The sequence below is a fragment of the Danio aesculapii genome, chromosome 17 (genome assembly GCF_903798145.1).
Source record: "Danio aesculapii chromosome 17, fDanAes4.1, whole genome shotgun sequence".
In the NCBI taxonomy this organism is placed as follows: domain Eukaryota; kingdom Metazoa; phylum Chordata; class Actinopteri; order Cypriniformes; family Danionidae; genus Danio; species Danio aesculapii.
Window position 1 is genome coordinate 18,868,105 of NC_079451.1, and position 18,331 is coordinate 18,886,435.

The following is an 18,331-nucleotide window of genomic DNA, read 5'->3' on the forward strand; positions in this document are numbered from 1 at the left end:
ATTAAACTCTTGATTTAATGCTCTCACTCCATTGCTCTCTTCACTTACAGTACAGTGCTTTGGGGGAGAACTGTGAGTGCAAATGTGGCTGATAAAACTATTCCATAAACGACCACAGAAAGGGCAGATCTTTTAGCAAAACCCTACAATGAGAAACCCTTTTCTTGCAAATTCATTGGTAACACTTTACTTTAAGGGGTGTTTATTAGACTGTCATGACACCCTAATAGTCTTGAATATGAATGACATTTTATGCATGCTTATGAAAACGTGTCATTCTCTTAGTTATGCCATTTTAAATGTGACATTGTTTGAGATTTCTTTATAATAACGACATTACCAAGACAACATAACATGTCATAAATCTCTCATAAACATAATTGTCATGAGGCCCTTATAATTGTGTTATGAATATTATAACAGCATCATTAAAGGTGCAGTATGTAAGTTTGACACCCAGTGGATGAGCTAGGTATTGCACTCCTGGATCAAAACAAACGCAAGCGCAGGTTGTCAGATTGAGGACATGAGCGAGTGATTTAAATCGTGTTCTAAATAAAAGCATCGGCACACGATAGAAGGATTATTTTCCATATTAAAAGAAGTTTTTGTCCTAACCAACACCTTGAATTGATGTATTAGAAACGGCTTTTATTTCTCATAGTGAACAACCGAAAACTATGACAATGATCACCTCTACACCTCTTGTGTTTTATTCAGTGTTAAATGCTAATGTGAGTTTGAATGCCATTTTACATGACATTTAATGTCATACTACTGAAAGCAGCAGCAGATTGTTTAAAACTAAATACATGAGTGACTCCGCATGTACATATAATAATGTTAAAGAGAGTCAATATGTATTAAAAAGATTATAAACCTTACCATTTTATGAGTGAGTGCATATTCTGTGCTTCTGAATGGCTGTATTTTAATTTCTGTTGTGTTGCATCTGGTGCAAACAGCCAAATTGCTCATCACTCCGTATCTCGTCACGAAGCGTGTTGTAGGACACAGGGTTACAATGTAACCTGCTCACCTAATGTTTACGTTTATAGTGTTTATATAATTTGCTTATTAATAACCTCATGTGGAATCTGTGTCTCATTTTGGAGTCTGCTACTGTTCCCTGGAGGTCGCATTTCGGCATGCTTTGAGAGCCTTTCTGAATGAATGAATGAAATATGCTGTTTTTCACCAAGGAGACCCGGGGTGCTGAAATATAATTGGCTAAAGTGGCATTGGGCAGGTTAAAATTACCAAAACAAAGACAACATTCCGGCATGGAAAACACATTTTTAAATCAATATATCTGACTGCATTGTTTTTCAGATAAACAAGTATGTTCATTTGGCATGTTTCTTAAATATCGCCAAACACATTATGGTATTTTTATGCTTTAGATGAGTCAAAAAAGCACCTTTAATATATTTCCTGATCTCAACTGAACTAAAATGGAAATAAATATGATCAGTATTGTAATGATAAGTATTGATTTCTCATATAGTGAGAAACTATTACAACAAATTTTTCGCTTAAGTTTCACTTAAAATGATCAGAAAAATATTCATGACACAATTGTAATGCTGCTGGAAATTAAAATCAAATGAAATATTCTTGAAAAGCTGCCTTTTTTATCTAGTGTTTTTTGAGGTTTTAAAAGTGCTTAGATTTTGTTTAAAGTGCTTAAAACTGCTAAAAAATATAATTGTTATTGTTCTTTAATAATAATATGTTACTAAATGGTTAATAATAATTAACTATTTAAAAATAATAATATTTTTTTTTTCTTTTGCATAAAATGAAAACTCTTGAATCTGTGCCCGTAGTGTGATCTGCCTGTACTTTTAATTTTTTTAACATGTGCCCTGTGCTTAAACAGTGATTCACCAGCATGGGCCATGCCACACTTTGAGCTAGACTTTATTGTAGGGATGAAAATGGGTGGTAAGGGAACGGTGGCATGAAGGGGAATGAAATTAAGAGGAGAAACAGTGAACAAGTAGGCTGATCAGGCATCCTACGATGATGCCCAGAGACTCAGAGTGGGGGTACCATCTTAGTAATATTTTGATAGAGTGATTGGACCTTCTGATACAACCTAGGATGAAAGAGGGGGTTATAAGAATTGTTAATGGGAAGCAAGGAAATAGAGGAAGGAGGGTGGGTTCGAGAGAACAAGATTAACAGAGCTAGAGGGCTGGTCTGCCTTAAATACGTTTTAGGGTGTAGGTGATTAGTTAAGGAGGCAAAGTGAGGCGTGGTCCTGCTGCCAAACCTTTGTCAACAATTAACTCTATGAGAAGACAAATGCATGTGGAATACCACTTCACGAATACCACTTCAAAATGCATTAAATTATAATAAATATAAATTTAAGATGAAAGATGACACATTTAAGATGTAAGTTACTTTTAAGAGAGTTAATAAACTTAATTCCATGTTGGGCTTGTGGAAAACACTCCATTAAAAATTTCCTTGGAATTCTACAATATACTACAGAATACTATAACTATTATCATCTGATATAATGCAGAATGAAGTATGTAAATGTGTTATTAATGCTAGAAAACTTTAAAAATGCTACTGGAAAGTGTTTTAAAGGTGCCTTAATATGATTTTGAAAAATGTGTTAGAGCTCTGCGTCATGACAGTCATGTTTATGAGAGATTTATGTTAAATTATGTTGTCTTTGTGATGTCAATCTATCATGACAAAGACAAATACAGGTAATGATGTATTTGTTTATGTCAAGTTGTCATAACAAAGACACCTCAATCAATGTCATCTTTGTATTTAAAATGGCATAACTGAGTGAAGAAGTCATGCAGACATGCCATTCATATTTATGATGTGTCATGTTATGATTATAAAGGTTACATGACAGTCTTATGAGCATCTCCTTCACGTGCTGTCTTTAATAATTTATTTAATATAAAAATAAAAAAATCCCATCTAGGAAAGGAATAGAGTTCTTATTCAGAAACCCCACTGTTGCACTGTATTTAACATCATGTCATCATCATAAAAACACATCAATCATTTTTCTTTAAGGCAGAAACCTAACAAATGATGCTCTTTTAAAGCCCTGGGAGAGAAACTCAATTAGATTAAATTAAACCAAATCGAAAAGTACTTTAAAACACTGGCTTACAGCACATTAGAACATTGTTTTTTGCTAAGTTGAAAATAAAAGTGGTGTATTTGACAACAACGAAAGATAAATATTGTGACTTTATTGTGTAGGCATGGACCAGATACAAAATCAGGATACTGTGCTGTTAGACAGAAACAGATTTAAACATTTTCTTCATTTTGTAAACCACTGAACAAAAATATACAGCAAATAAACCCCATAGAGACATGAAATCTATAACTAATATACAAAAATACCAAATATCTGGAAACATAAACTTGAGAATGTATAATAAGCTTTAGCAGTAATACTTTTTTCATATGGTCTGTATATGTGGGTGTAGATGTAATAGTGTTTGAGCCACTCTTCTTTAACATTGTAGATTAATTTGAGTTAGTATTGTAGCTAATGGGGTGAGAAGTAGGAACTATGTTCACCGGTCCAGAAGGACCCACAACAATTATGGGAAGATTGATGAGGTGTCTGGTAATTAAATCAACATGTTTTTTTAACTAAATACAAAGAATAATCCACATATTACCTTTTTTTTTTTTGACAAATTCAGCGTCTCAATCTGTGGTTTCCTCCACCCTCTCTAAAGTAAACAGTTCAATCTTCTGCTCAGCTGCACGTTCTGAAACTGAATAGATGAGAAGTTCATGAGGTCACAGAGTCATGTTGTCAGAAATGAAAATCTGTCTGCAAGAATAGAAAAGAAAGGAGAACAGAAGGAGTTCAGAGGCAGTGTAGAGGCACTGCAAATAGTGAAACAACCAAATACTGTTTTAAGCAGTTTAACAGTGAAATCATATACATTAAATTACTGCACATATCAAGAATAAAAACATTAATTTGTTCATTCGTTTTCCTTTGGCTTAGTACCTTTATTCATCAGGGGTCGCCACAACAGAATGAACCGCCAACTTATCCAGCATATGTTTTACACAGCGGATACCCTTCCAGCTGCAACCCAGCACTGAGAAATATCCATACACTCTGGCATTCACACACATACACAACGGCCAATTTAGCTTATTCAATTCACCTATACCGTATGTCTTTGGACTGTGGGGGAAACTGGAGCATCCGGAGAAAACCCACACAAATATGGGGAGAACATGCAAACTCCACACAGTAATTGCCAACTGACCCAGCTGTTCTTGCTGTGAGGTGACAGTGCTAACAACTTAGCTACCATGTCACCCCTAAAATTACAACAATAATAGTTTAAATAATCTCATTTAAAAAATGTAACGTAACTTAAATTTAAAGATGTTTTATCTTGCTAAATACATTAATACACAATGATAAATACATTTAATTAATGCTCATTAGAGTACAAGTAGATTAGTGAACTAGTTAAAGGTTAGCTGAATAAGTTGAAATGTTAAGTAGTATAGACTACATATGTGAATAAATATCTGTCCTCAAGATATGAAGTTAACAGTACAGTGCAGAGACTTTCCAAGAGGCATGTGCTGAAAAAAACAAAAAGTGTGTGTATGTTGGGGGGGGGGGGGGGGGGGTTGACTTTTGCTATCTTGAACTAAGAGGAAGAGGCTCATCCTTTCGATTTTATTGGGCAAAGAACCAAGTATATTAATTTCATTGACATCAATAATATAATTATTATTAATTATTATTTAAAACCACCAATATTACAATAAGTTGTTATAATAACCCCCAGTAACACTCCAGGTTTTTTCCAATGAACATTTTAATGAGTGCCCTATAAAAATTACCCACCTGTTCCCACCAACTTTCTGTTCAACACAGGCTCATTGTGAAAATGTACCGCCGTATACATTTCTGTAGAGCAAGAATTATGTAGCCAGAGCTATGTATGGCTGCATTTCATCTTTCAAATGAACGTTACGGAGCGGTATGACACCACCGATGGCTTCTGTTTCTTTTCACACAAAAAGCTGACGACTGACGTGCATGTGGTTACCAGTTTGCCTAGTTAGCTTGCCACGTAGGTCGGCAGACTAGAGATGCAGAGAAAAGTTGATCGCAACGACAGATTTTGAGTCCGGTGAGGAAAGGTTCCAGAAAGCAGGTAAAACAAAAACAAAAGGCAAATAATAAAAGAAACAAGTAAATAACAGGGTGAGAACATGGTAAGATCTGAAAACATGGTAAAATTCATGCGGCCGCGAGGACTTTTTTTTAGATTGATTTTGAAAACACTGTCGGTTTGTATTTAGAGAAGGGGTGATCAGGCCAATCTGTGCTTTTGAAAACACTATTTGTGTGGTTTAGGATAAGGGGTAGCTGGGGGGTGATCAGTCGGTCGGTCAGTCAGTCATTCAGTTCGTCAATCAACAGCGGCCTCTGGTGGATTTATACGAGAAGAGCAGGCGCAAATGGCACTCGCAGGAGAAATCTGAGATCTGAAAAATCGTACACAGCGGCCACTGGTGGATTCACGAAAACTAAAACTACTAGTAAACGTACCTCCTGGGATGTATTTCGTGCTGCCCAGAAATGTATCTAGGGGTACGTACCAATAATGAGCCTGGGTTGTACCTGTTCCAGTGAAAATTAAGTCAACACACTGAATAAAGCTGCATATTCCAATGCAATTCAGAGGGACTTAAATACTCTAATAACTGATGGTTGACATGTAGTTGCAAAGTTATGTTTTGTTAAAAAATTTAAATATGTTATCAAAATAAAGTGTTCCAAAGCTGACCATGCATAGCATAATAATCCATCACTCAGTGTATTCAGAATCCTTACACACTCACAAGTAAAGTACAAAAACTGAAACAACATTTCATAGTACAATAAAGTACATAACTACAAAAGTGTTCCTTTTGAAAAGGTACTGGCCTTTGTACCTTTATTTCTGAGCATATATCTAAAGCTAAGTGCAAGTAAGATTCAGGATAAATGCAGCTGAAATTATGATTTCTGGAAACAGCACAATACAAAGTACAAGATATACTGCCTCGTGGACTCCATATCTTTTAACATCCTCTGGCTCCATGTATTTCTCAGTGTACTGATTTATTGTGTATGATTTCTATCTCTGTAAGATAGAAATCAATCACTCGAGAAGACTTGTGAGCAAATAGTCTCAGTGTTGGCTATCATATATATCAAACATGAGCACCATTGACGTGAACTAACTAGCAATAGGAGATTGTGAAGTGCCGTTGTGTGAGTGGTGTGCAAAAAGTTGTTGTATTTTTAATGTCATACAACAAAAAGAAGATCAACATTAATCTCTTGATCATTTTTACACATTTTTCCCCTCATGTTCCAGCTAAAGAGGAAATCTAGACATCAAATTTTGACCACGAGATGAGTCCTAGTCAGAATAGTTGCTTTATCTGAAAGCAGTGGCTTCCAGGAAGATGGCAGCATTTAAAATGTGGTGCTGTTTATTTGATTTCAACACTTTGTGCCCACCTTGCATACAGAAGCTTACGGAAAATCATATTTTGAGTATTGTCATTCAAATCAAGCCACCTCACACCTAGATATCAGAGCGATGCACACCCCTCCGCCTGTCGACGCATCCAGTAATATCTCGCTTTCCAGAAATTCGAGGGTTCCCTGCTGCGTTAAACTCATCATCACTTATTATCACTCTCTCAATAGAAACTGTTGCTATGGAAGCTGGTGACTCAGAGCTCATAGGAATATTAGGGAATGATATTCTAGCAGCTGACAGTGCTATACCTAAGTATAGAGAATGCAGCATGGCAAGATCAAGCATATACAAATTATGAAAAAAGCAGGAATTTTTTAATTAAAACTATGTGAAAGTATTCAGCTAAGGAGACAACTTGAAAAGTGGGGTCACGTGCTGAAGAAAAAAAGATGTTGAGATCATAATTCAAGCTTTATTGCGCTAGCTTTGTCATTGACTGAACAATTACATCAAAAATAAGTTCCCTTTTATATGTTTAAACATGAAAATCAGTGTCCTTCAACATAGCTAAAGCCTATTCAACATAAAAGCTTTAGAGGAATGTGAAATAAAGCCTAAGGTCTCATGGGGATGTTACATCTGATTGTGCTAAATTACCACAGTGACCCCTAGTGTTTTGTTTTAAAGCTTCATCAGTTGGAACAAGGTCAGAAACATTCTCTGAAGAGAGCTAATTTTTCTTTCTGTAATTCACAGATGCTCCAAGGCAGAAGAGCAGATAGAGAGTTGTGACCTTCCATTTCGCCGTCACATCTAAAAGAACTCCTGTGCATGCTCGGCTCGGTTGCAGGAGTAAGAGATAACGTCAAGAGAGCGGTGCGGTATCCAGCCATGCTGTTTATATGGGTCAGCTGACACAGACAAGCAGGCTCATGTCGGTAAGGTCAGGAAGTCAACACAATCTGGCTCAGCTGCGGATACACATAAAGGTATATCAAAGCCACCTCGAATCAAAGAGATATTGATGAACTAAACAAGTGTGGAGGCAATGTGAATCTCAAAATGTGCTAAGGAACAGACACTGGACTGAGTGGAGCTTTGCTGAACGGGCTCCTCAGTCTCCATCATCGATGGACATCATTTGCACATCATGAACTAACATTGCAACTTTTTGAAGGGTACATTTTGTTTGTTTTTTTACTTTATAAAAGAGACGGCACCATGGTTCTGCCGCCACCTGACAAGAGGCATGTGTGTTTAACCACCATTGTGATCATGACCAGCATGGCCTTCATGGATGCCTACCTTGTAGAGCAAAACCAGGGCCCACGTAAAATCGGCGTCTGCATTATCGTCTTGGTTGGAGATATTTGCTTTCTTATAGTCTTGCGATATGTGGCTGTGTGGGTGGGAGCTGAGGTAAGGACTGCGAAGCGAGGTTACGCCATGATCCTTTGGTTCCTCTATATCTTTGTTCTGGAGATCAAACTCTACTTCGTCTTCCAGAACTACAAGGCTGACCGTAAAAGTTTGGAGACGGTCGCTCGGAAAGCATTGACTTTGTTGCTGTCAGTTTGTGTACCTGGACTCTACCTTGTCCTTGTCGCTCTTGACAGCATGGAGTATGTTAGAACCTTTCGGAAAAAGGAGGACATGAGGGGTCGCCTCTTCTGGGTGGCACTTGACCTTCTTGATGTCCTGGACATTCAGGCTAATCTTTGGGAGCCACAGCGGACAGGTCTGCCCATCTGGGCTGAAGGTCTGATGTTCTTCTACTGCTACATCCTGTTGTTGATCCTGCCTTGTGTTTCTCTAAGCGAGATCAGCGTGCAGGGTGAGCACGTGTCGCCTCAGAAGATGATGCTGTATCCAGTCCTCAGCTTGGTGACCATTAATATCGTCACCATTCTCATTCGAGGGGTCAACATGGTGCTGTTCCAGGACAGCCGAGTCTCGACCATCTTCATAGGAAAGAACGTAGTTGCTATCGCCACTAAGGCCTGCACCTTCCTGGAGTACCGAAGACAAGTTAAGGAGTTTCCCCCACAGGATCCTGCAGGGATTGCAATGGAGATACAGCAGAACTCTGTGCCACACAATCAAACGCTACCAAACGCCACAACCACTCTCCCAGAAGAGCCCTCACCAGCCCGTGAGGTCATTGACACGTGACCAGAGCTGACCAAATTGTCAGGACTTTGTAGAATAAAACATTCGTAAATTCAGACCAGGACAAGATGAACTAGACTTATTTTGGTCCCTCTGCTATTGAGCAAGGAGTTCAGCCCTAAGATTACTTCTTTGAAGGATGTTTTTAAAGCCCTGCTCATCTAGGCTGAGGCCATTGATGCTCAGATGCACAAATGGCAGCTCACAAGATCTTGCTTTTAACCGGATTTTGTAATTTCAAGCTGTTTTGTGAAGTTAGATTTGGGGTGTTTTTAAAGAGATTTGTGTGATCGTGACTCACCTGGCTCCCTCACATGGAATCTGCTCAGATTTCTCCAGAATCTCGTCATTTTCAAAGTTCTTCAAAGCTCCTTGTGTGTAATTTTATAACATATTTTGGCTAGTCTTAATATGCTTTCAAATATCATTGAGAGGCCAGAACTCTCAACTCACAATGATTAAACTAATTTTACACAATTCTGCAGACCTTCCCCCATAAAATCAGTGCTTAAATGTGAGGAAATTCCCTCCTGGGTTTGCTGATGAGCAAAGAAAAACCAAGAATACCAAGAAGTTCAGTATTACGTCCATTTCTCCTACAGATTTAAGGCAAGAAGTGAACTTCAAGTGAACTTCAAAATGTGTTTTGAAGATTTTTGTGATTTTAAGATTAAAATGATCTTTTGCGTGTTAAGATGTGAGCATGTTTTAAAGCAAAACCACTCTCACAGGATTTATTTCCCTGGAATAACTCTCACAGGATTGTTTTTTTTTTCAATTGGGAACAGAAAACCTTTTAATTAGCCAAATTTTTGTGTCAAGTTTTGTATGTGTTGAAAAGAGGACAAAAGAGAGTTCATTAAAAACAGATTATACTGGTTGATAACACAAGAATTAATATACAACACAGTCATGTTTTTTAAGAGGATAAATGTATCATTATTATTATTATTATTATTATTATTATTATTATTATTATTATTATATGATCATTGATAATAATCTCGTTTCTTTTTTCTTTTAGATGTGACATTTTGAATGTTGCAAAGTGTAATAAAACCTCAATAATCTCAAAAAACTGTGGTTTGTTTAAAATGAGCAGCTAAAATATGCATTACACTTTAGCATTTGCTTTGGTTTTCAAGGCTACTTAACTGATAACCATAAACACAGCGTTCACTCCAACAGCCAGCCAGCACTCGTGTATGAACCGCTGAGAAACAGCAGGACTGGTTGATTCTGCATGAGCTCTGAAACGCAGTTCCACTCAGTGAGAATGGGGTGCAGAAAGCAATTTGGCTACTGCTGATTGGCTCTGGCTGCCATGTAGGCCAGCTGTACGGAGTGATAAATTACAGTTCCTGTGATCCTCAGCCCTCTCATCCATCTCAGCATTATAGAGTTTCTATAGGCTTCCTCACCAAGAGGCCCGAAGAGCAGGAAGATTTCCTACACCGCAGTTCTCAGTCCTAACAGAGATGCCATTTCTAGGGAGCCGTAAATTGTTGGCAGCTGACAACTAGACACTTTTGACACTTGGAGATAAATGTTGATCTCTGTCAGTCACTTCAGCGGAAATATATTATCCCCAACAAACAGCCTATACATTACTTCTTGGATGCTGAATAGTAGCCCCTTGGGATTCACAAGAAGAGTTTTAACAACACCTCCTAGTGCTGCTGGCAATACTTGACCTTTGTAAGGCCCTTTAAAAAAAACTAAAAGAATATAAACATTGTCGATTCCAACAAATGCACCTGAAGCAGCGATTCAGCTGTCGCAGTCTCTGGCGTCAGAGATTTCCTCATACTTCAAGCCTCTCCAATCAGTTGATTAATCGCCTGCTAGCTTGAGGCTAATGAGGTCATGAGGGTGTATTTAACCATGGCCCTATTTAATTTTCTGCTGTCAGAACATTAAAAATTCCATTTTAAGCACATCATAATTCGGCTTGGCGATAAATTACTAATATCATCATGGGAGGCCCTATCTCAGCTGACACATAGCTCAATTTACCAGCTTGCTTCACTTCATGGTACCTTTACAGAGTCTCAAAAATCTATTCATCTTGGAAATGTATTGTCTTATCAAGCATGTAGGGAACTTGTTACTTAAAGTTTTATTTGTGTCACATGTAATCTCTCTCCATACAGGCACTAAAGCGATTACTAATGAAGTTGGTAAGAACATGATTTGTGAGAGTAATTCAAAAGTTGGTATATTGTGGTTTTTTCACTTGTAGTTTGTTTTAGCCAAGCTGTCTGTGTTTAGATGTCTAGACATCTTCATTAAAACACAAACAATTCTAGCTGGGAATGGTTTATTTACCCAAATATTTTGTCAAGTAATCCTATGATGACAAATTAAAAACCCTCACAACGCAGCTCTAAAACATGAGCTAATTGTCATTTTAAATCATTATACTTTTCGACAGTCCTTCAAACCAAAGATTTACCCATTTGCCACAAAGAATTGTTAATTATTTGAAAAACAAAATTTTTTTTATGATCATTCATTTATTCATTTTCCTTCAGCTTAGTCCCTTTGTTCATCAGGGGTCGGAATGAACTGCCAACTTATCCAGCATATGTTTTACACAGCGGAATACCTTCCAACTGCAACCCAGTACTGGGTAAAATTAGTTTGATCAATCATATTTAGGGTGCTTTCACACCCGTGGATTGATTGTTTTGTCCTGAAACAGAGATTAACATTGTTATAATGTCTCTATGTTCTTGGTGCACTTTGCTTTCACACGGCAATGTTTTTAAACAGGCCAAAAGAGCCAAAACAAGTCATGTGCAAGTAAACTCTCCTTACATTGGTCAGAATTTCACGGTGAGTCCTGCTCAGTCATGCGTCCTTATTTTAATTTATGACGATAAGCAATAAGAGATGAAAAGCGAAAGCTGCGCTTTCACTTTGAATGGTGACACCCACAGACATTGTCACCAAATATAAATCAGATGTAAGACTTTCTCATACAGAGCAGTTGGCTTATGCACTATAGGCTTTACATTATAGAGAGAAATAACACAAACCAAGACTGCAGTTCAGTCAATTTTCCTAAAGGATAAACAGCTTTCGTTAATAGTTAACATGCTTTCACTTTCATATTTGACATGAAACGCACATTTACAGGTGGGAATGACATCCCACCCTACTCATAAATCTCTCTTCATATAGCTGTATATATTGCTCTGATATATCCATAATACACTGTGATATAGCCGGGTTCGTATCGTATTGCTTTCTCACTACAATCGATCTGCTTTAGAGTTTGTTTCAACTGAGCCAAGACCACCTCATTCAGGCAATCTCGGACCGATTGTTTTAATCGGTTAATTGCTGTATTCACATATGCCAAACGAACCGTGCTAACTGGGGAAATGCGCCAGGTTCCGAAGCAAAAGTCTAGGTGTGAAAGCACCATTAAACATTTTAATTTCCCAAAAGTTTATTCGAAACATTAAAGGAGACGTCTGCATTTAATGTGCATTCTACAATATCTGCCGAATCACTTGTAAATTTAATTTGATGCAAGCATCATCGATTCTGAGACTTTAGTTTTTCCAATATTTTTCTGTAAATTTGACAGATTCTAAATAATCTTTGCTGGTTTTTAATACCTAATTGAACTAATAAACTGACAAACATTTACCATAAAAAAATCTGCTTGTTTAGTTTTAGTACTTGTCAATTTAGTTGTTAAAGCAATGTGTGTCTCAAATTCAGTGTATCCAGTTAAACCATCTGAATATTCCCTCAAACAGCCATACAACCATTTTAACATTGTTTTCAGGCATTTATTCAAATCATGATCAGACCAATAAACACATCATGCATCCCTTATTCAAAGATTTTCTAAAAAGAAAGTGAAAAGAAAAGCACCTTTATCTGCATACAGTTTTAAAATACTGTGATTATGAGTCTTTAAAGGGATAGATCAACTAAAAATACAGTTCTCATCATGTATCTGTGTCATGTCATTCAAAATCCATATCATTAACTGAATATTTCCATTTTCCATGCAAGAAGGATCAAACTGAAATTAGTATTCAATGACAGAATTTTAATTCTTAATTGAACTACCTCTTAAATTGTTTACCTCATGATCTTTTTCTCCCACACAAAATGCATTTGTCCCTATACATCTCATATATATATATTTATACAAGTACATAAAGATTACAATTACTTTGAATTAACTACTAAGAGCTTCTGCATATAGGAATTGAGCCATTTCTGTCTCTCCATTGCTGTCAACAGCTTACTCTTCTCTCTAAACGCAGCGTCATCTGCCACCACTATGTTTCTCTTCTGCTGGTGTCCCACCCGTGAAGGCCAATCACCCGTCCAGCCCTTCACCAGCTCCTCCTCCATCTGTGATTGGCTGAGCGGGAGCCAATCATCTGCCACCAGCTGCTCCCTCCCAGCCTTAGCTGCACCAAAATCAGGGGCGGTCAGCATCTGAATGCTCCAATCACGGAGCGAGATGGATGGATACACCACCTCCCACTGCTCACCTTTGGAGTCTTCTTGACCAATAGCAGGCAAGTTACTGTTTATGAGGGAGAGAAGTGTTAGAAATGTCTCCAGTAAGGAATAAAGAACTGAATGAAATGATAACTCTGAATGGATAACTCTTTAATGGGGATACATGGAAGACTTTTTCTGTCGTGTGGACGAGCTGTAATGAAACCTGACTTCTTAGTGTCTGTGAAACAACTTGTGACACAATATCAATGCTCATAATGTTTAGAAAAATATGAAGAAAGAGGTATTCTGTACACTAATATCAGTGTGTCATGCAAAGAAAATGGAATTATAGTAAAGGCTGTTGGGCATCACGGTGGCGCAGTGGGTAGCTTGATCGCTTCACAGCAAGAAGGTCGCTGGTCCAAGGGTCAGTTGGCATTTGTGGATGTGCATGTTCTCCCCGTGTTCGAGTGGGTTTCCTCCAGGTGCTCCGGTTTCCCCCACAATTCCAAAGACGTGGGATAGGTGAATTGTGTAAGCTAAATTGTCTGTGGTGTATGTGTGTAAAAGAGTGTGTATGGGTGTTTCCCTATGATGGGTTGCGGCTGGAAGGGCATCCACTGTGTAAAACATATGTTGGATTCATAGGCGGTTCATTCTGCTGTGGCGACCCTAGATTAATAAAGGGACTAAGCCAAAAAGAAAATGAATGAATGAATGAGTCAGGTCTATTAGTCTATAGAGCACAAATATACTTTATAATCTATATAATACTTCATAGATGTCATAATAATGTGATTTTAATAATCACATATATTACATGATGCTGTTGAATTGAAGAGCTTGTGCAAAAATATCCACATCGCTATGATCATATGGTTTTTTTAAAGGAACACTCCACTTTTTTTGCCAATCTCTGGTGAGAGCACTATAAACTTAGCTTAGCATAAATCAAGCACCTCATTCAAAAAAGACTAGATAATTTTACTATTTAAAGTTGCCCTCTTCTATAGTTAAATTGTGTACTAAGAGCGACTGAAATTGAAAATTGCTATTTTCTAGGTCGATATGACTAGGAACTACACTCTTATTCTAGCATGATAAAAGACGTTGCTACTGTACTATGCTAAGCTAAGCTAAAAATGCTAAAAAAAAAAAAAAAAAAAAAAAGCTTAGCTTGTTTTTTTCCCCTTCAGTATTTTTTCTTTTGTGTTTATTTTGTTATTGAGAAGAAAGCATGCAGCTAAACTATGAAAAACAATTTAGCTTTCATTATATCAATTTAGGTCTCTTGACTTGTACCTTGCTGCAGTTCTCTTAATGGCCACTGGTGTCGCTAATAAAAAGGGTTTCCGAATTTAACTCAAATTTTACTGAAGCGTTTCGGAAATGGTTTTTAAAACCCTTTTTTTTTTTGTTCCTTACCTTTTAAATAATCATTTTGCACTCACTGTCTGGCACTTAAAATCATTTAACTCAGGATTCTATAAAATGTTGCCAATGCTATCTTAAAATATGATCTCCTGAACAAGAATTTGAAAATATTGTTTATTTTGAGGTTACTACGGCTGATCCTTGAAGCAAATTTGTTCTAGGTGAAAAGAAAGACTTGTGAAAATTGAAGTCTCTTGCTCAAATGTAAAATGTACATTGTAAAATACTTGACCTTAAATTTACAGTAAATTACTGGCTAATAATTGCATTACTTTCACAGTAAAGTACTGTATGTAAATTCACAGTAAATTACTGTGAGGGACTTCATAATAACAATATTTCTGAAAATATTTATAAATACCAAAACAAAGTTCCTGTACTAGCATAAAAGTTAATGAGTATTAATTTCTATGTTGAATAAAATATTAATATGTTCGAATTCCTATAAATAACGTGCAAAAGATATAGCCCTTTTTTAGAGTAATTTGCTGTAACCATGATGCCAGCCTTAATTTCACAATAAAATCTAACAGGTAAATCCTGTAAAGTGATACTAATGTAATTTACTGTGAAAAATTACAGTAACATGTTGTGAAATTCTGGGAATTTATTACAGTGTAAGTACTTACACAAATGCAATTAATGACAGACTCATCATGCATGAAAAGTAATGTTATTAGATTAAGTGATCAATACATCAAATATAAGTGAGCAATAACAACAATACAAAGACAACAACAAAGAATATATCATATTCATAATTGGAATGAAAACACTTATTATTATTATTATTATTATTATTATTATGTGATACCTTTGGAGAGGTCGAAGCTGAGGCTGGGGAAATGCCGATGTCATGAGAGTCACACTCATGAGGACTAAGAACAACAGGGCAGGACGAAGAGGCAAGAATGAAGCCATCTGCAGATAAATACGTTGAATAACACATTACATTAGCAAAATGTCCGTTTGGTTAAGAAAAATACAGAATATACATGCGCAACATTCAAAATATAGATGCTAAATGCAATTCACGCAGATATGAGAAACATGAGCAAGTCTTCTGACTAGTGCTGGAAGACAGGTCTGACTTCAGGCCACTTTGAAATTAAAGTCGTATATCAGCCAATCAGAAGTATATTTCAAATGTCTATATGAATTATTCACACACTTTCACTCACTTAGATTACACAGCAGAGCTTTAGAAAGGAGCAAAAAGGTACATATTAATAGTTGTTTTTTTTTAAGATAAAATACATGACAAGTTTAGCTGATTTATCATGAAATATTGCTTTTTTCACAAAATGTAATATGTGTGGTTATAATTATAAATAAATATTATAATATTCAAAGGATCTTGTACTTGTTTAAATGACTCCTATAGTGAAACATTAAAAAAACATATAAATGCATAATTTTGAAAAAAAAAAAATGTAAATATGCTTATTTTTTTGTAAAAATAATTATTATCATTAAACGAATATGTATTGTTTAATATGAAATCCCAAATTTTGGATACATTTGAGAGCCAATTTTAACGTAGTATTTAGATATGTGGTACCTTAGCAGAGTAGTTCTTCCACTTCACCGTGTGTTGCGTTGATGAAGCTCTTTGTCTCCAGTGCGTGGACTCAAAAATCCAATCAGTCAAGTTTTACTCCAAGCTACTTCACAAATCTTCCATGCAATGAGATTTATGCTTGTCCAGAATTTCTCTCTAACACTCTAGGATGGTATTTAATTGTCAAAAAGTAGCTTATGATGGCTATTTCTATGTATTGCTTCACCAACTTCTCAGGTTGTCAAATGCCAGTGTGAATATATACAGGATTTGCTTGTGTGGGATTATATATACCTCTCTTTGTGTCGGAAGTTGTAGGGGGAAACAGAAAAGATAAAAAGACATGTGTCATTTTCCTTGTTGAAACAAGAACCTGAGAAGGCGACACCCCTGAATGTCCTGTTTGGAACGGAGCCTTAAAATAGAGGAAAGAATCAGAAGAGAAACGACAACAGTTTGGACGTCAGCACACCTAATGATGTCTCCAAAAAAAGGAAAATGACAAATCTGGAAAGTGCCACACGTTCACAAAATCATGATCAAAACTAGATGTAGCAGTGTTTGCATTCTATGGCGTATAATGCCCTTGATTTTACCAAGCGTGACCTTCCTTTTGCTGGGCGTAACCTATAGGATCATGATTTACAAGATGAGGGTCGGTAATGAGGATCGTGAAGCGAATTTGAAGTGACGTTTGTTTGCCGTCCACAGGCTTCCTACGCACATGTTTGGATTCTAGGCCAAGCAAGACGTCACTCATTAAAATTGAAAGGTCCTGTCAAACACAACTGAATCCCCCACAAGACAATTTGTCACATTTTATACAACCGCAAGGAAGGATTTTGTTTCAGAAACTCTCTGACAACTGCTAAAACAGTTGTGTGCGAATCAGAATTTTATATATTTAGTTTTTAAACAAACAAACAAACAAAAACAATGTGTTTTTATCATGTATCCCCATGTAAACTCTAATATGGCCGTGATAAAGACATCCGCTGAATTCATTTTCATTCAACACAAGGAAGCTTGTTACCGAAGCAGACTTCAGCAAGGTCTCATTTAAAATAATGGGCATTGGTTGTGAGTGCAAGCTTGAGACGTGCAGGTCCTGACAGTCATTATGGAGAGCAGCAACAGCGACGTGGGCCGCTCGGGTCGGACATGAGTTCAGGGACAAGAATGAAAGAGTAGACGGAAAGAATCAGGGTGTGAGGTGGACAAGGTCAGGGGATTCAGAAGATCTGAAGCACTCGCTACACTCTGGCCTCAACTTTGGCTGTAATCCATAGATCTGCAAGTTTGAACATCTACTGTCGACCGCAGCTGTGAGTCATGAGCTCTTTTTTTTTACACATGCTAGCACTCTCTCTTCTCTCTTCTCTTCATCTCCGACTCTTTCATATCCTCAAACAAACCTTGAGGTTTTTGCGGTCTAAAATACTAAAGCATTTCAAAGAGTGTCCTTTACATTATTTAATAAAGATTAAGAGTTTAAACATTCTATTAAACCGCTGGTCAGTGTAAAATATTGAATTGTTTTTAGACATTGTGGAGGGGTGGACTGAAGGTAGATCATTAGTATTTATTAAATAATGACTCTCACAATTAGCATTTCTTCTCAAAATATGCATTAATAGCAAATCCAGAGGCCTATTAAAATCTTTGAATTATTTATATAAAATAAAAAGATGTCTTACGTTTTTTTAGACAACACAATAGCAATGATGTTTTAATTTAACACTAGAACTAATGGGACATGACCATTTTTTAAATTTTGAACTGTAATTTTATATATATATATATATATATATATATATATATATATATATATATATATATATATATATATATATATATATATATATATATATATATAAAACCCATGTAACTAACTAGTAGCGTGATTGTTCATATGTACATTTTATTCAAACATAGTTACTTTATTGAAGTTATATAACACAAAGGAGTTCTGAGTATGTTTTACTCTGAAGTGACATAATGGAAAAATTGTACTGTCACTTTTACCGGCGATTTTCCGGAGAGGGATCATGTGTGAACAGGCCCTTTTTGAAAATACAGGTAAATTTATTTCTGCAATTTTCCGGTAAGAGAAGTTGTAACATTACTGGCTATTTGCTGGAATGCTGCTCTGTTTGAACGCAAAAGGTAA

The 18,331-nt window shown here is 36.5% G+C and overlaps 2 protein-coding genes across 2 annotated transcripts in view; one reads left to right on the forward strand and one right to left on the reverse strand.

Annotated features, from left to right (window-relative positions):
* The window catches only part of tmem121aa (transmembrane protein 121Aa), a 54,420-nt gene extending 44,824 nt beyond the window's left edge, over nucleotides 1-9,596 (forward strand). Inside the window, exon 2 of the mRNA XM_056477783.1 lies at nucleotides 7,275-9,596. Coding sequence (XP_056333758.1) covers nucleotides 7,740-8,690 — 951 coding nt within the window. The 5' untranslated portion in view covers nucleotides 7,275-7,739 and the 3' untranslated portion in view covers nucleotides 8,691-9,596. The remainder of the gene's footprint in view (nucleotides 1-7,274) is intronic.
* Nucleotides 9,597-12,520: 2,924 nt separating this feature from the next.
* Nucleotides 12,521-15,521, reverse strand: pth2 (parathyroid hormone 2). Its single transcript, XM_056477661.1, has 2 exons — nucleotides 15,415-15,521; nucleotides 12,521-13,248 (listed from the first exon to the last, which is right to left on the reverse strand). The coding sequence occupies exons 1-2, from the start codon at nucleotides 15,519-15,521 to the stop codon at nucleotides 12,882-12,884; spliced, it is 474 nt and encodes a 157-aa protein (XP_056333636.1). The 3' UTR covers nucleotides 12,521-12,881.
* Between the last annotated feature and the right edge of the window lie 2,810 nt (nucleotides 15,522-18,331).